At 34.8% G+C, this 16,419-nt stretch overlaps 1 protein-coding gene across 1 annotated transcript in view; it reads left to right on the top strand.

Annotated features, from left to right (window-relative positions):
* EYS (eyes shut homolog (Drosophila)) overlaps positions 1–16,419 on the top strand; it is a 784,118-nt gene that overhangs the window by 184,428 nt on the left and 583,271 nt on the right. The window contains exon 12 of the mRNA XM_017823913.1: positions 12,202–12,324. Coding sequence (XP_017679402.1) covers positions 12,202–12,324 — 123 coding nt within the window. The remainder of the gene's footprint in view (positions 1–12,201; positions 12,325–16,419) is intronic.

The following is a 16,419-nucleotide window of genomic DNA, read 5'->3' as shown; positions in this document are numbered from 1 at the left end:
TTAAGTTTTTCTGCTATGTAATTTAAATTTGTTTGTGACAAAAAGAATCACTTTGTACCTGTGATACTTATTCTTTAACTTAAATAGTTTTTCACTTTTTTTTTTATTTTATTTTTCTCACTGACAAAGTTAGGAGAAACACTCATATCTCCTTTCAGCCTACATTTTGCTACACTGGACAAAGCAAAATTTCTGAGTCCTCTCTTGTGTGACAGGATCTCTATTTCCCTGGCCATTTTACTGGCCTTTTTCACAGGCTTTTTTTTTTGTGATAGAATCATAGAACAACCCAGGTTGAAAGGGATCTCAAGAGATCATTTTGTCCAACCTTTGACTGAAAAGAGAGCCTATATAAGTGCATCTACCACCTTGTCCAATTGCATCTCGGAAACCTCCACTGATGGGGACTCTACCATGTCCCTTGGGAGGTTGTTCCTGTGAATGTTCTCACTATAAAAAAATTGTCTTCCTTACATCTTGAAAAAGCAGTGCTTTTCTCTAATGAGACTCTTTATTTTGCCAAGATGTATTTGACATAGAAAATACTGTGCCAGTCATCTGGCTTTCTATCCAATCAGTTCTGGGGATTGAACTGCTGTTTAATTTCAGAGAAGGTTTTTAATAAATGGTCTTCCTTTGGAACACTGGAGGTGTACACAGTTCAGTTTCTGAACGCACCTTATTTTTCAGTACATAACCTGTGTGCAAGAGATTCACATATAACCTACTTTAGTAACTGGCTTAGCTTGACATTTTAAGAGTTGAGACTTTAAAGACTGTAACATAAAATATTTTTCAGTTTTATGCTTTCATCCTTGAAAAATGTCTAGGAGTCTTACCACTATATAAAACTACTACTTTGATGTAGTGTCTGAATTCAAACTCCTGGGAAGATGATCCTAGGCCACATTTGTGTTGATGTAATTTAGCAGAAACTAATGGAATCATTCAAAAGTTAGACATATATTGTTTCCTTTTTAAATATACATATATTATTAAAAATAAAATTTAATAGCAAAGATTTCTTGCTATTAGTGAACAAGGATGAGAGCTAATAGATTTAAGCATCCAGGTAAGATGCCTAAAGGACTTAGGAAGTGTCTCACTTTTCTGACATATTCATAATGCAGATTCCTTTTTCTTTGGTTGTGACCAACCTGCTAAGAATGAGAAGGTGGAATCATAAGTCTCAGTTATCAAATATCAGGAACTTATTTTTACTTTATATTTTCTATTGAAACAACTGATTTTTTTTTAGATTTGACCTACAGTTTCTTGTATTATTTATGACACACTGAAAATATTTTTTCTTTTATGACTTATTCCTTAATACTGAGATCCAAAAAAGAAAATAATATTGAAGTTTTGACATATGAAATATGTTTACGAGTCAGATGACTGTATATGTCTTTGCAGAATATCTACAACTCTATAAAAATAACTCCATTTTTAAAACAATTTCATATATGTAAAAGACTCTTGCAAACAATGCTTCTCTCACAAAATTGTTTCCCAGTGAATCGTATTCTTTTTCTTGAATATTTATGTTTTATTTTACCTTTCCATTGGCTGAGAAAACTATGGCTAATACCAGTGGGAAAAAAGATCTCAACTTCATCTTGAAGAGAAAGTTTAAATAAAGATCTATAAAGCTTTCAGTCTGAAAATAGCTACTTCAGTCTAAGTGTATTGGCAAAAAAATTATGACACTATATCCTTAGTAAATAATTATGCTATATTTTTCCAGATCTGTAACCCCAGAAACTCTTAGTTATTAATTTTTTCCTTGCAATCTAATTTAATACTTTTAATGTATCTTTCAGATGTATTTTGCATTTTCAGTGTAGAGAAAGGTTGTGCAGCAGCTGCAACACTTATTACATGCTCCGACGATAATTATTTGCCACTCAGTGAAGGCAGTTCAAAATATTTATGGAGACATAATTTGTTTACCTACTTTTTATACTAATACAAACCCACTATTTTATGATAAACTTCAAATTGCATTCTATACAATACGATACAATAAGATACAGGACTATAGTGTACTATACATGTATATTACATGTATATGATATCATATTATATTACTTTTAGGGAGAACCAATAGATTAAACCACAAATTACATCAATATATTTTTACACAAAAGATTCCCATAAATGTGCTCTTGACTGCTTGAAAGGATTTACATATGGAACACATGCTTTTTCGCTTGACTGCATGGAAATATTTATTCAGGAGAAGATGTCTCATGATATTGCTTATCATTGGCTAATGGAGAGCAGAATTGGATGCATGAAGGAATAGAATTTTTTCCTGGTTCATAGAGCATAGGGTCAGGGCTGCCAAAGTAATCATATGGAGTAAGAGCGTAGAGGACAAAGTTTTGGAGTACCCACACAGAGAAATTTATTTCCATATTTTCATGGGTATAGAACTGGTGAAACTTGTATTATATCAAACATGCAGATATATTCTAGCTGACAAATCTTTTCTGTTTTCTTGTCTAAATTAATTTTATTATATCAAATGCAATTAAGTGGTAATACATGGATTATAATGTAGTTAAAACCACTCAACTCATTCTTGATTTAAAAATAATGCAAATGAAGCTTATTCTTCCTCAGCACATTTAGTTAATTAGTATGTGTGAAAGAAGTGTAATTTGTCAGCATTCTGATCAGCAAGAAATAAATATAATCAAAGTATATTATATAGTATTATATTGTAAATTAATAATTCTACTTCAGCAGAAACAATTTAAGATAAATAGAAATTGCATTTAAATTGTTTTCTGTCTGCAGGACAAATTATCTTAAAAATGCTACAAGTAAGAGATAAATAAAATTCTATCAATATGGTTTCCTTTCAAATATTTCAGAGTGTATAATTCTGTGTACACTAAACTCTATTAAAGACAGATTCTACTTATACCTTTAATTTCTTCCCTCCCATCAGAAGTTGATAACATAACAAAGGCAGCTCTGAAGAGCTGCAGCAGCATAAAGTGAACTATACAGTGAAAACCTTTACAAAACAACTTCTGCTCTTTGCAACTCTGTATCTGCCCCTATGATATTTGCCTTTGCCTACTAGTCTTTCTGTATCAAAAAAACACAGAATGTCAGGAAAAAATGCTGGACATTTACATGACTGCTGAGAAAGGGTGACCCTGTCATAACTCATCAGAGGGAGTTGCTGCAACATCAGAACCACAACATGTTGAGGACTGGAAGCTCATGAGTCACTTCTGTTCTCAGATTTCAGACTGTCTCCAATGATAGAACTGTTACCAATGGCAGGATGAAAATGTGTGGGGTTTTTTTCTGATCCTGGAAGGGCAGTAGTACTTCCTAAAACATCTTGATACTATTAGCAAAACTTATAAGAATGTTAAGTATTTATTTCAAAAATGACCTAATACACTTGTCCATAGCTCTGTTAAAAAGCCCCATACAAAGTGTACTTTCAATAAATAATTTATGAAATAGAAAATGCTAAAAAAAAAAAAGAACAGCATCGAAAGGTATTTTTTCCATTTTAAAGAATGAGGTGCTGTTCTCTGTGCTTGTTAATTTTCTGTTCTTTTAGGGGAAAAAAAACCAACCAAACCCAAACCTTATTTGGGCCAAATTGGAAACAGTCAAGTTTTCAATCTGAATTAGTTTCCTCCTAGTTAGCTAGTTCTCATTTACAGGGAAGTGTCAGAAGCTAACATTTTCAAAAAAGACAAAACTGCTAGAAAACAATTATAACTTTTTAAAATTTTAAAAAATGGTCTGTTGCGACTACATTAAAGTAGCTTGGTAGTTGTTCCTAACTGCCTTTGTTTTTCTAAAGATCAAAATGCCTGTGCTTTAAAAGCACAGGCAAAAAAATTTCTCCTGTAGTTTTTTAATGTATTTACACGTAAAACACTTTTTATTCTTATTTTTTTCAGCTCTTAATTTTCAATTTAAAAAGTAAAATGTATCAGCCAATTTCTTTGGTGTTAATATTTTTGCTTTTATTGCCCCAAGTTTCTTCAGTATTATCATCAAAACAAATTAAAATATATTAATTTATATTAAAATATATAAGTCTTGATTCACCCTATAGGCCCTTTAGAATAATTTTTCATTATACTTCAGATTAAATCTTGCACCTTTGGTTGCTGTTTACAAAAATACCAATTTATCTTTTCTTCATCTGGCACATGTAAGTTAGGAACAAGTGAACAACTCTACCCTGTTTTCCCACAGAAAGCTAATTTAAACATTTTTTTTGTTTTATAGATCTGCCAAACTGAATTTCTAGCTCAATTTTCATAGGTAAACCGTAAGGCAGTTTAACACCTTCCACTGTTTCCAACTTTAGCCATGCATCCATACAATTAAAATTTTCACAAAGCAGAATATGAGCTAAGTTAAAGCTTCAATGGCTTGAAGTGTATGCAATAATATCCATGTTTTAAACCTTGCATTTCTACATCCAAGAACACAGAACTTGTGCTGCTGTGGTTTCCTGAGAAGTGCTGAAGGCTAGTACAAATTGGCATTTCCTAAAGTGGCAGGTCTGATCTGTCATGAGCTTCTGAAGCCAGTAGCCCAGCAGTGGTGATACTGTTGCACTACCATGCTCCCTGCCCCAAACAGTGGCAAGGCTGGGAGGATTTTTTTCCCAAAAGGCACATGTACACAACTACAGGACATATATACATGTGTATACTCACAACCAGCCACATAGACAGGAAATATTGCACTTGAACAAAATAAGGGGCACCAACAGCCACATCTTACTCCCTTCTCTGGTCAACCAGGATTAAAGTCAGTTAGAGGAAAATACATGTATATATAAGTACATGCATACAATGTGGATCCCCCTGGCAGCTGGACTCAGTCAGTCATTCTTTTCAGTAGTTGTCGGCAGATCCCACTCTCTCCTGTTGTTGATATCTGAGCATAAGATTACAAACCACTGATATTCAGATCTGTACACATATACAAAGAGGACCCCTGGTGGTCTAGTGGTTAGGATGCAGCACTCTCACTGCCGTGGCCCGGGTTCGATTCCTGGTCAGGGAACTCCTCCAGGCAGATGGAGCTCGTCAGCCCTGTAAGGCAATCCATCTAAGAGAAGGTCACTCTAAACAAACCTACGTCCTGGGGACCTCTCTGCCACTGTCCAAGCTTGCTTGGCCCTGGCAGATGAACCTTAGGATTAAAGGGTGGGCTCAGTTCAGCGCACGCTGTGTCTCACCTAAAAAATCCACTGCGCAGGCTCAAAGGGTTAATGACCTTTCCCAAATTTTCATTTGCCAAGACTGGCCATGAAACATATACACAGACAGATGCTCAGACACACATGCACTCATGCACACATATTGTGGATGCACCCACTAACTGTACCCTACATGTGCTTCCAAACTCACTTTTCTGACCTTTTAAGTTAGGAACTTTAATAAGTCCTGTGAAGCAAATAATAACTACTCTGGGAATCTGATAGGTTCTTCGAAGTTCCCAGTTTACAATACATTAAGGAAATACATCTATGTTAATTAAATAAAAACTAAACTTGCAATAATTCATGTATGTAGTCAGCTAGAATTTATAATAAAGGATGTATAATGGTTAATTTTGCCTCTCAGTTTTTCATTTTCATGAGGCTTAATCTCATAATACCTTTGTAAATAGTTACTTTACATGTCTTCACTCATTACAAAGTTAGATAGGTCATGTAAAATGGTTTTTAAACCTAATTTATTCTGTCATTGAAAGTCTGAAACCAAAACACCGATCTGATAATTTTTGAATCAATTCTAATTTTACAGTTATTAATTTTTTTTAACAGAAAAAAACTATATACATATAAAATGTGCAGGTTGAGCACTCGAACACATTCCCATCATTTAGCAGATAAAATTGCTATAAACTACTACGTTAAATCATGAGGGGTTTTATTTACATTCTCCCTATATAGCTGATCCTGGAGTACTGTTCTTACGAAAAAATCTTAAGGAATAAGTAAATATGCAGTTCTGAATTTGGATATGCTCTGGAACTGTTATATTAAAAGGGCATCGCTGTAAAACATAAATTTGTAAGACTCTTAAATATCTTTTCAACATCAATTCAACTCATTCTTCTTTTATTATTTTCACTTTCTTTTGACACCAGGTTAACAGTGAACACAAATAAGAACAGGCAAATTGCCTATTCTGAATTCCCAGTTGGAAGAGGGTCAGATTGGGTAGGACTAACCTGGGAAGTAAATGCGAACATGCTGTCTTTAAACCAGGTAGATGGCAAACTGTGTTATCAAAGCACAGAGCTCAGTCTTTTATCTACACTCTGCTTAGACACTTCATATAAGATAACTTCAAAGTGTAGTCAGACTGTTTGAATAGGCTCTAGCTCTTTGGCAAAATCATCCAAATTGAAACTTTTTTTTTTCCTTAAAGAATATTCAGGAAAGAAAAGATAATTTCGGAGTTGTTACTGTTCATGTAATGACCCGTTCATGGCCTGTAATACTAAGAGATCTGAGGAACTTAACTAAGCAATCTTTGTAGAAACTAGACACAGTGGTCAACTGCTGACTGTTGTGTTATTTTCCAGCTATTGTTCATTACTAGAAGGGATTTGGAGTCACAGGATTACCAACATTAGTGCTTTTCTATGCAATTACATGTGACTTGAAATGAACTGTGATATTTGGTTGGTTTATTTTCCTTTACTTTCTTTTCCAATGGCCAGAGAAGGCCATTAAAAAAGTGACCAGAACTTTTCATGCTGGAATCTTGAGTATTTTATGGTCCAAATATTCATGTTACAAGTATCTACACTACTATCCTCTGAAGTTTTGCAGTCTATATTTCATAATACTTTGCTGTAGGTTTATTGTCTTCAAGAAAGATAACCGGGCTGGTAATTTTGATATTGAAACAATGCATGTAGGGTGGATTTAGTGTGAGAAAGCTCGCCTAATCATAACTGAAACTAACCAGATACAGCCTGCATGAAGGGTTAGTGCAATATTTAACTTGTTTCCATGCTGTGTTCTTCCTGGGAGTACAGTTAAATCCAAATATTTCAGATCTTGGTTTAGTTTTGATCTTAAAATAGGCTTAAAGGCTACACTTAAAATATATAAAAGTTGAATTGACAGTAAAGAGATGAATTAGTAGAGGTAACCAATTAATGCAGAAACTTGATTAGTAGTGAAAGATAAATTAGACAAATTTAATTCAGGACTTGAATTCTATATACTAATTTTACAATACTTCCATTTTTTTGAAAATTAACACTGTTATTAGATACTCAAGTGATAGGAAAATAAAACACATTGAAATTTAGGATAAGGGGGAAAATCCTAGGTTACTGAGGTCAGTTCCACAATGCAAAGAATGACAAAAAATAACTTGGAATGGACAGCGCAGAGTTCCCTGGTTTGACCTTAACAATGCTTCCACCTGAAAAGCACTGTTTGTTTTCCTTCTATGATATCTGCAAGTGGAAAAAGTGTTTCACGCCAGGAAGAAAGATTTTTGGAAAAATAATGTGTTCTTAACCAAAAATCTAATCTCTGGATGATACTTTTATCATCAATGATTAGTAATGTATCAAAATGTAGTGACTAATCATATTTCCAAATACAACAGCACAACTAGCAATGCTGATAAATTATAGCAACTCTTAAATTAGGAACAAAATTATGATTTACCTCCTAATAATCTACATTTTTTGTACCCTCTGCAATCAATGTATTAACTACTTCAAATTATCTACATTTTCATTGATACTTAGGTAGACTCATTGGAAATATATGATATTAAATAATCCATAACACTCCAAATACTGGTGGTTGTGTGATGACTTCCAAATAAGTTGTCTAAGACAAGAATGAAAAGGAGATTCTTTGAAGGCGTGTCTGATATCTGACTCCTCTTGTATTCTGGGCATGTTGTGCTTGGTATCTTATGTGAGAACCTACCCTTATATTAGAATTCATAAATAAATTCTGCAACAAAGAGGAAAAAGGACTCATATGCTGATTGTGCTGGGACATAACATTCTTATCTGCATTTGTTGTCATTTTGCTGACATAAATATCAACTCTATAGAAATTATTTTTTCTGGTGTTCACAAATGCATCATAGATTGTCAATTCATGGTGATTCTGAAGGGTTTTGAATTTGTTTTCTAAACGAAATAAGGTTGAAACGACATAAAAATAAGAAAATACATAAAATCATCCTTCTTTTCTAACACATATGACTGTTCTAATTTATTGATTTATTTGTATTTCGCACTTTTAAAAATAATTTCTTAAGAAAAAAAATATATAAATAAACCTCCATTTAACAGTATGTCATGCTTTCACAATACATCTTTCACAACTCAGCTCCTGGAAACCTCATACAGAAAAGAATGCTTTTTCTCCATTTAAATAATTACACTAAGATACATGGAAAGACATGGAACAGAAGAAGAGAATAAAAATATTCAAAAGGACCCCTTTTATGTTATTTATGGATTTTTAAAATATATTTTAGGAACTATAATGATTTGATTATGTTTTTGTTCTTCTGCTCAAACAGCATGTGCCAGTGGTTGTGCAAAGATTAGTGGTGATATTTGGAATTAACACAGAACAAAGCTGTAGATGTATGGTGGCTGGTTCTCAGACCCTTACCCAGCCATTCTCTCACCCTATCTTCTCACCAGCATGAGGGGAGAAGAAAAGATTAAAAAGCTTATGGGTAGATAAAAAGACAGAGAGATCACTTACCTGTTACTGTCATGGGTAAAGGGGGCTCAAATTGAGAAAAATTGATTTCATTTATTGCCAATTAATGCAGTTTTGCGTAGTGAGAACCAAAGACAAATTACCACAACCTTCCCCATCCCTGCTTCTTTACATTTCCCCCGAGGTGCCTCCCCTCGGCTGTGGCTCAGCTGTGCCCTGCCATGGGTGGGTCGGAGCCGGCTGGAACTGGCTGTGCCCAGCACGGGACAGCCCCGGCCCCCCCTCACAGAACCCTCTGCAGCCCCAGCTGGGTCACCAGCACCCCGCGGTGTGTCAAAGTGCCCGTAAGAAATGAGAAAACTGAGTTTCCCTTTCCTTATGCAAGCCTAATTAGTCTTCAGATTTTTGTTTTACTGATACCCACTTTCCTCCTTTTAGCAACATGCACAACTCCTTTTAGCAACACACACCACAGTAACTGAGCCAGGCACTTTACACATCCTGAAGGCCTGACTCACACGGCACATCTTTGCTACGCCTCGATGTATTGGTATTCCTTGTTTTGTTCCTGTCCACAGTAGTAAGGATTAGAAGATGGATGAGAGATAATTGATGTACTCTCTTATACTGACATGGCAAAATTCTGAAAAGGTATTGAGCAACCTCATCTAGCGGAAGGTGTCCCTGCTCCTGGCAGTGGGCTTGGAACCAGTTAATCTTTAAGGTCAGTCTGACCCAAAACATTTTGTGATTCTATCACAAAAGTACTAAAATGACTCTAATGCAAGCAAAACACTTGAAAATTTCTATCTAGTTTGCATGCTGCTATGAACCTCTTTTTTCTTTCTGGTAGCTCGTCCTGCTTAATTTATTGCTTTATTCCATCAATAAAGACATATATTTAAAATATTGAATAAGAAATTAGTAAAATTTAACTCTTTGTAAATAAAACACAGAAGCTCTAACTTCAGGTTTCCTTTTTCAGGGGAATATGGATCATAACACCTCTTGGTTTTAGATACAGAACAACATTTGAAGTACAGGTTTTATGCTAATAGCACACATAATGATGAAGAAAATCAAAACTTATCCTACTTCCTTTGCAGGTTTTTCAGGTCGATACTGTGAAACAGAAATGAACAAGTGTGATTCTGCTCCCTGCTTGAATGGTGCTGTCTGTCAGAATGATGTCAACAGCTATGATTGTTTTTGCCCGGAAGGTAAATTGTTGAAAATAATTTATTTTTATTATCTTTGACAATTTTCAAAACTGTCTGCAGTTTGCAAAACAACTTTTTGACAGCCTTCAAAGCCATCGTTAAAATTTCTTTTCTGTGAAAGTTATAATTCTTTTCCAAAGTCTCATTTACATCTTTCCTTACTGAGACAATATGCCCACCAAAACAACTATGCTCATTAAGAGTAGAGACAGATATACTTGGAAGTGGGACCTTTTTTCCAGGCAGAACTTTGTGATTGCAGCACAGTCCAAAGGAGTGAAAAAAAGATAAATGAGAAGTACATTAATTCCATGGAAAGTATAATCAATAAACTTATAAAAAAATTATTTCAACCTGAGTTACTAATGGGCAGCTTTCTGAGTCTAGCAAGCAAATGACAATGGTCATAGTAATTACTTTAATAGGTTTCCAGTACAAAAATCTATTAAAATTTTCACAGACAAAAATAATGTGATTTTCAGCACCAGTAGTCTGTTTCTTTAAAAATACACAGTTCTCAGTGTTATCAGAACTCTATGAATGATATCAAGAAAAAAGTAGTCATTTTCTTGAATGATATCAAGAAAAAAGTAGTCAAAGTAAAATGTTTCAAAACATTTAAAATTACAGTGTCATTCTGAAATACTTTCACAAATGGGTTTTCTGAATATTTCTAGGTTTAGATTTACTTTAATTGAATTTTTATTTAAAAATAAAGCAAATCTGTTACGTTGTTTCTATGTTTTAACTTTTTTGATTTTAATCTTTGAATTGTACTCTTTTCTATGTATATGATCATGGGAAGTGATTTCATAGCTTACAATATTTCGGGTATGTGTATATTAATATCAGCATTCCAGTGGTGATAACTTCAGAAACTCATCACAAAAGATGAAATTGCCACAAATAAGCACAGCCTCTGTAATTAATTGGCTTAAATTAGAAGCCAAAACAGACATTGGAAGGTAGCTGAAAATTAACCTTGGAAAAGGTCATTCTGCTGTTTAGACTGCCTCGCCAGCTTATAAAAATAAATCTCGGCATCCACATTGATAATTTTGTGGTTTACTTGTTATCTGTGAGACATGAGTCTGATTAAACTCCAAATGCAAATAAGAACTGTTATTCTATACATTATTAATGAATTAAGGGTAATTCTAAAGTTTTATGATTTAAGGAACAGTGAAAATTGGTTCCATGGTCAGTTTGAGAAATTATAAGAATATGCCTTGCACTGAGGGTGCCAGTAGCTTAGCATTAGTCATGGTCTTCCTGCAGCCATGGCCTTTGACAGCACTAATGATAGTCATTTTGTAGCATGACCATGAATTAGAATACATTTACAAAAGCATAAAATGTCAGATATTAGAGAGGAGATTCTCTAGCAATCAACTACAAAAAAACGCTGTTGGACTTCTGAGGTTGCTAAAAGTCACTATGACACAAGAAACTGGGGTTGTTTCGTCTAGAGAAAAAGAGGCTGAGGGAGGACCTCATTGCTCTCTACAGCTACCTGAAAGGAGGTTACAGTGAGGTGGGGGTTGGCCTCTTCTGCCGTATCTCAAGTGAAAGGACGAGAGGAAATAGCCTCAAGTTGCACCAGGGTAGGTTAGGATCAGATATTTGAAAAAAAAAAGAGTGCTTAGACATTGGAATAAGTTTCACAGGGAGATGGTGAAGTTACCATCTCAGGAAGTATTCAAGAGGCATCTGGATGTGGCACTTGGAGATATTGTTCAGGGGGGATTATGGTGGTGCTGGGTTGGTAGTTGAACTGGATGATCTAGAAGGTCTCTTCCATCTTGATAATTCTGTGATACTGTGAAATAAATAAAGAAAAAATAGAGAAATAACTGAGAGCTGATTTTAAGAGAGATTTTAAGAGCTGACTTTTATTTTGGGAACAGATGTCCAAATCCCAGGATCACTTAATCTGCAATGTTGTCAAAATGGCAGCAGATACATAAATTCTTAAATCTCTGCTAAAATACAAGTTCAAAATAAGTCCAAAATCCTAAATTTGTTAATAATTTTCATTTATTATCTCTTTTTAAAGTATTTTGATGGAAAAATGCATTTTTCAATTCATGACAGAGCAGAAAAAGTTTTTAGAATGATCTAGCCATAAAACTTCAAATTATTTTTTACAAGAGTAAATTGAAAACAAGGAACCCAAAGACATGCTTTAGAAAAATAAGGCACAGATATAGCTGAATAATGTAAAGCTCTTTTCTGCTTTTTTTTCTAACCAAGGATTTGAAGGTCTGAACTGTGAAATCAACTTTGATGAGTGCACTTTTGGCTTCTGTAAAAGCAATTCAACTTGTTTAGATCTAGTTGCGGACTACATATGTGCTTGTCCTCCAGGATTCACTGGTAAGATTTATTTTAACCTTGGAAAGATATTAAATAGCTAAACTATTTATTTTCTTTTCTGAAATTATTTGCATTTTGTTCAGTGTTTTAGCATTACTGAATAAAAACTCAACTCAGTTTTCTGTGTGATTGATAATCTGCTTTAATTTCCCTCCCAATATGGTAATAAATGAAAGCAGTGTATGTTTGCTATTTGATTAGTTAATTGAAGGCAAAACTGTATTTTGCCTAGAAAAAAAAGTGTTCAGAAAACACCCAACCTATGAAACATAGGTGAGCAGGTAGCTATAGCTGGTGCTATTTTTCTTCAGAAGATCTTATATGAGATATACTTGACTGAGATGAAAAAATGAACACAATTTTAGTAGGAGGACACTTTGTTCTCTTCAAGGAAGATGCCATCAGATCCTCATGATAAATAGCTTGTAAGTTGCACAATTATCTGTGTGTCTAACAGGTTTAAGAAAATATCTCTTGCATCATGAATAGTCTTCATGGCCTTACTTTCTGCCAGAAGCAGCTAACAGGATCATGGGGAAATCAATAAAACTGTCTCAAAAAATATACCATTTTAACAATTATGTTGGAGGCTGGAACACCTTGACTTTAAGCTGCTGATTTCAGGGAGGCAAATGGAGCATCATTAATCACAAGTGATAACAGGAAGACAAGTAGTGGCAGTCTAAGAAATCATACATGGTTAGTAGGTGTTCTAATAAAAAGTTAAACAGATATGTACAAGAGTTCAAAATCTTTGGAGAGGAAAGAAAAAAAATTGAAAGGGATCTATTACTTAGAAAAGTTAAAAAATCAATGAAGGATGAGGAGGCAAAATTAGGTTAGAAGTAGAGCATTTCAGGTTGATAGTAACACCAGTGACAGTTTAGGAGCACTTCATACATATTTTGTCAATGGTTAAAAATAGGAAGATGGAACATAAGGAATGTAAGATGACACACAGAGATTTAGAATCTGTGAAAGTAATAATAGTTGCAATTTCCACAGACATCTGTGAGTTTTCTTGATTCATGCAAACATATTCTAATATTATTCAGCATTACAAAACTGAGATGTGCCCTATTTCCTACAAGATCTTATTCTCCTTTTTACTTTGATAACTGTCTTTGCTGTCACGAGTTTGCATGTGATATGTCTATTTCATATCAATTTTGAAAATAACACAGGTGATTGCAAAGTATTTGTTTATACAAGAGAAGAAGTTTTAATGCAATAATTTTAAAAGAAGGAGCTTTGAAAACTTTGTGCTATACTGCTAGAATCAAAATGGAAAATGTCTAGCTTTTCTGTAGTAAGTTGCTAACAGTCAGTTTGAACAAGGATGTGCAAGAAAAGTTGTTCCTTTGAAAATACAGCTACACTACTTTGGGATATGACAGAATCCACATTACAGAGCCAGAACTATAAACTAATGTGTGTGTGTCACCAAGACATACTGATGCAAACAGTTAGTCAATGACATATCTGTTAATTCCAAGACAAAAGGGATTCAGGATCTGTCAATGGTAAAAACAGTTACCAGTAAGTTATAAGTAGACTTTAATGGATACCTTAAGGCTTATATTGAAGTCATAGAAGGTCACATGACTGCATAATGCGCCATTGTGAAACAGCTCTATTTTCTCCTGCCTTTCCTATGTGAGAGACTTCTCATCAAAAATATGCTGTTGATCTCACTTCATATTAGCTTTTTTTTTTGTTTGTGAGATAGGACAGCTCCCAGAAGAAAGCAAATCCAACACTCTACTGACTGGAAATAGAAGTAGGAACAAGGACCCTCCTGATTACACTGAATATTTTCATCTGTGCTCATGCTGTTCGTATAATTAATTTGCAGTCAGTCATTGTGGATCTCATTAGGTCTGCTCTCTCCAAGTCTTCCAGGATCTGCTTCAGTGTCCCTAGAAAGATTCTTCAATGCAAAATACTGCATATTTGAGCTCCTACCTTCTAAGAAAAGCAAACAGTGGTCCAAGAATGGTATAAATGGTGCAAGAGGCTATTGTCATAGTAGCAGTGATATACTCAGCTTGTTAAGGGCAAAAGGAAACACAGTGTATATATAGGAACTGTTTGTTTATCCTCTTAATATTTAAGCAATGTAGAGAAGTGCCATTAACAGCACAGTTAGCTCATTAGAACAGTTAGCTCTGATTACATGGAGGAACAAGTTAGAAAGTTCACCAACAGATCTGCTAATGCCCTGTCAATCACACCTTATATTCTTCTGACGAGACTTGATCAAGGAAATGAAATTTGAAAACGTCAAGTAAATGTATACGACTGATTTTTACTTCTCTGTTTGTTTTAAACACATTTTTGCTTTCCTAGCATGTTAAAACTCATTTCCAAATAAAGTTAACCTTTAGCATCTGAACTGGTTGGGCATAAATTGGTCTAGTTGGTTGTTTCTTTTGCTGTTTACTAGCTCTGTGCCTGGCAGCATCAATCCTATTTGGTGTCACATGCCTTGTGCACTAAAGCTCTGCTGGAAGGGCAGCTTTGGACAGGAGGAAGACAGCTGCCTGTTTGAATGGCCTTGGCCACAGGTAGAGGAGCTTGGTCCTTCCCTGGAAACAGAGCTGGAAAGAGGCAATGCTGTGCGTGTGGCAGGAAGAAGGGCTGGGTGGAGTGAGAAACTCCTCTGCTGAAGAAAAGCCAGCAGAGCAGGAACACCCAAAACAGCTGAAAGAGTCCTGAGAGGACCAGGGAGTCTTCTTGCAGCTTCTGCTTCCAAGAGCATTTTTTTCTTGTTAGAAGAGTGAGCACTGGAGTACTGGAAGCCTTTGCAACCTGCTGCATGGCATTTCCTTTAGTCTTTGCAAGATAGGCAGACAGAGAAAAGCAGCTCCTGAGAAAAACAAGGAAAATACTTTCTCTCTTCAATCAAAGCTTGCTCTCAAGTGCCCTCTCGTGGGAATCTGCATATGCAGGATCACAGTAATTATCCCACAGTAAAGAGCTACTAGACAAATGGAGAGATGGCAGCACTGCGACCTCCTCCCTCACAACGCTTTGTTCAATTTTGCTAATTAGAGGGGTTTTGAGAACTTCTGGCAGTTGAGATAGGTAAAGACAGTCCAGATCTGTAAACCTGACTAGCCTCAAAAATTAGAAAAAGACTTGCTCAGCATATCCAGATTAGTTAATTCTGGGCATTAACCAAACCTGAAGACAGGTGAAGTAAGGAATTTTAATATTTTTGTCCTATTAATATTTAATATTAAACAATAGGACAAACCTTTAGTCCCTGAAGTAGTAAGATACCTTGAAGCAAAGCATCAATCAGGTGGGATGGTATTGAATTCATCAATGATACAGAAGGAGAAGGCAATTTTATGAGGTGTTGGTTACTGACCATTTTCTTTATTTGAGTGGATTTTCTCTGGTAATGAAAGACACTGGGATGAAAGAATTTTGTAAGTCACTGTTCTGGGATGAGAAGACATGTTTTTTTAATCTTAAATAAATGATGTGACTATATTTTGTTCATTGTAAAGCCTTTGTCCATTTTAAATTTTAGAAGAGATTATTAGTTAAACAGATTTCAAGTGTGCTTCCAAAGTGATTTTTACCTTAGCACTTAGCACTGAAGTTTGTTGTAGTTTTTATGCATGAGGTTCTTAATCTGACTTCTTCACTTATATCATTGTCCATATGAATTATCTACGTGCAAAATCATCCTTGCTTTAGGCTTACCTGTTTATTATTATAATGAAACTATGAATCAACAGTCGGATTCTACCATCAGTCACACGTTGACTTAAATAAGTCTTTAGGCTTTATACAACAGATTAAATAAGTTTGAAAGCCTTTTAATCTGCTTTCTGAAGATCAGGTCTATGTAGTTTCATCTGTCTCATACTATTGAGCTTTTGGAATTTTGTGTAACTATTGTGGCTAAACAAGTGCTCAGTGCAACACTGAACATTCAAAAACCAAAATTATAAAAGGATGTGCAGTGTCTTCCAGCTCAATTCATTCAATGATAAGACAAAAAGCGATACCTTTCTTTGTGCTTTTGAAAATCTTTTCCTGTCCATTCTTTTCCTATGGAAAAGAATCATTGTTTTCAGT

Source organism: Lepidothrix coronata, unplaced genomic scaffold (genome assembly GCF_001604755.1).
Source record: "Lepidothrix coronata isolate B3197 unplaced genomic scaffold, Lepidothrix_coronata-1.0 Scaffold4, whole genome shotgun sequence".
Classification (NCBI taxonomy): Eukaryota; Metazoa; Chordata; class Aves; order Passeriformes; family Pipridae; genus Lepidothrix; species Lepidothrix coronata.
This window is presented reverse-complemented; position numbering and strand designations above follow the sequence as displayed.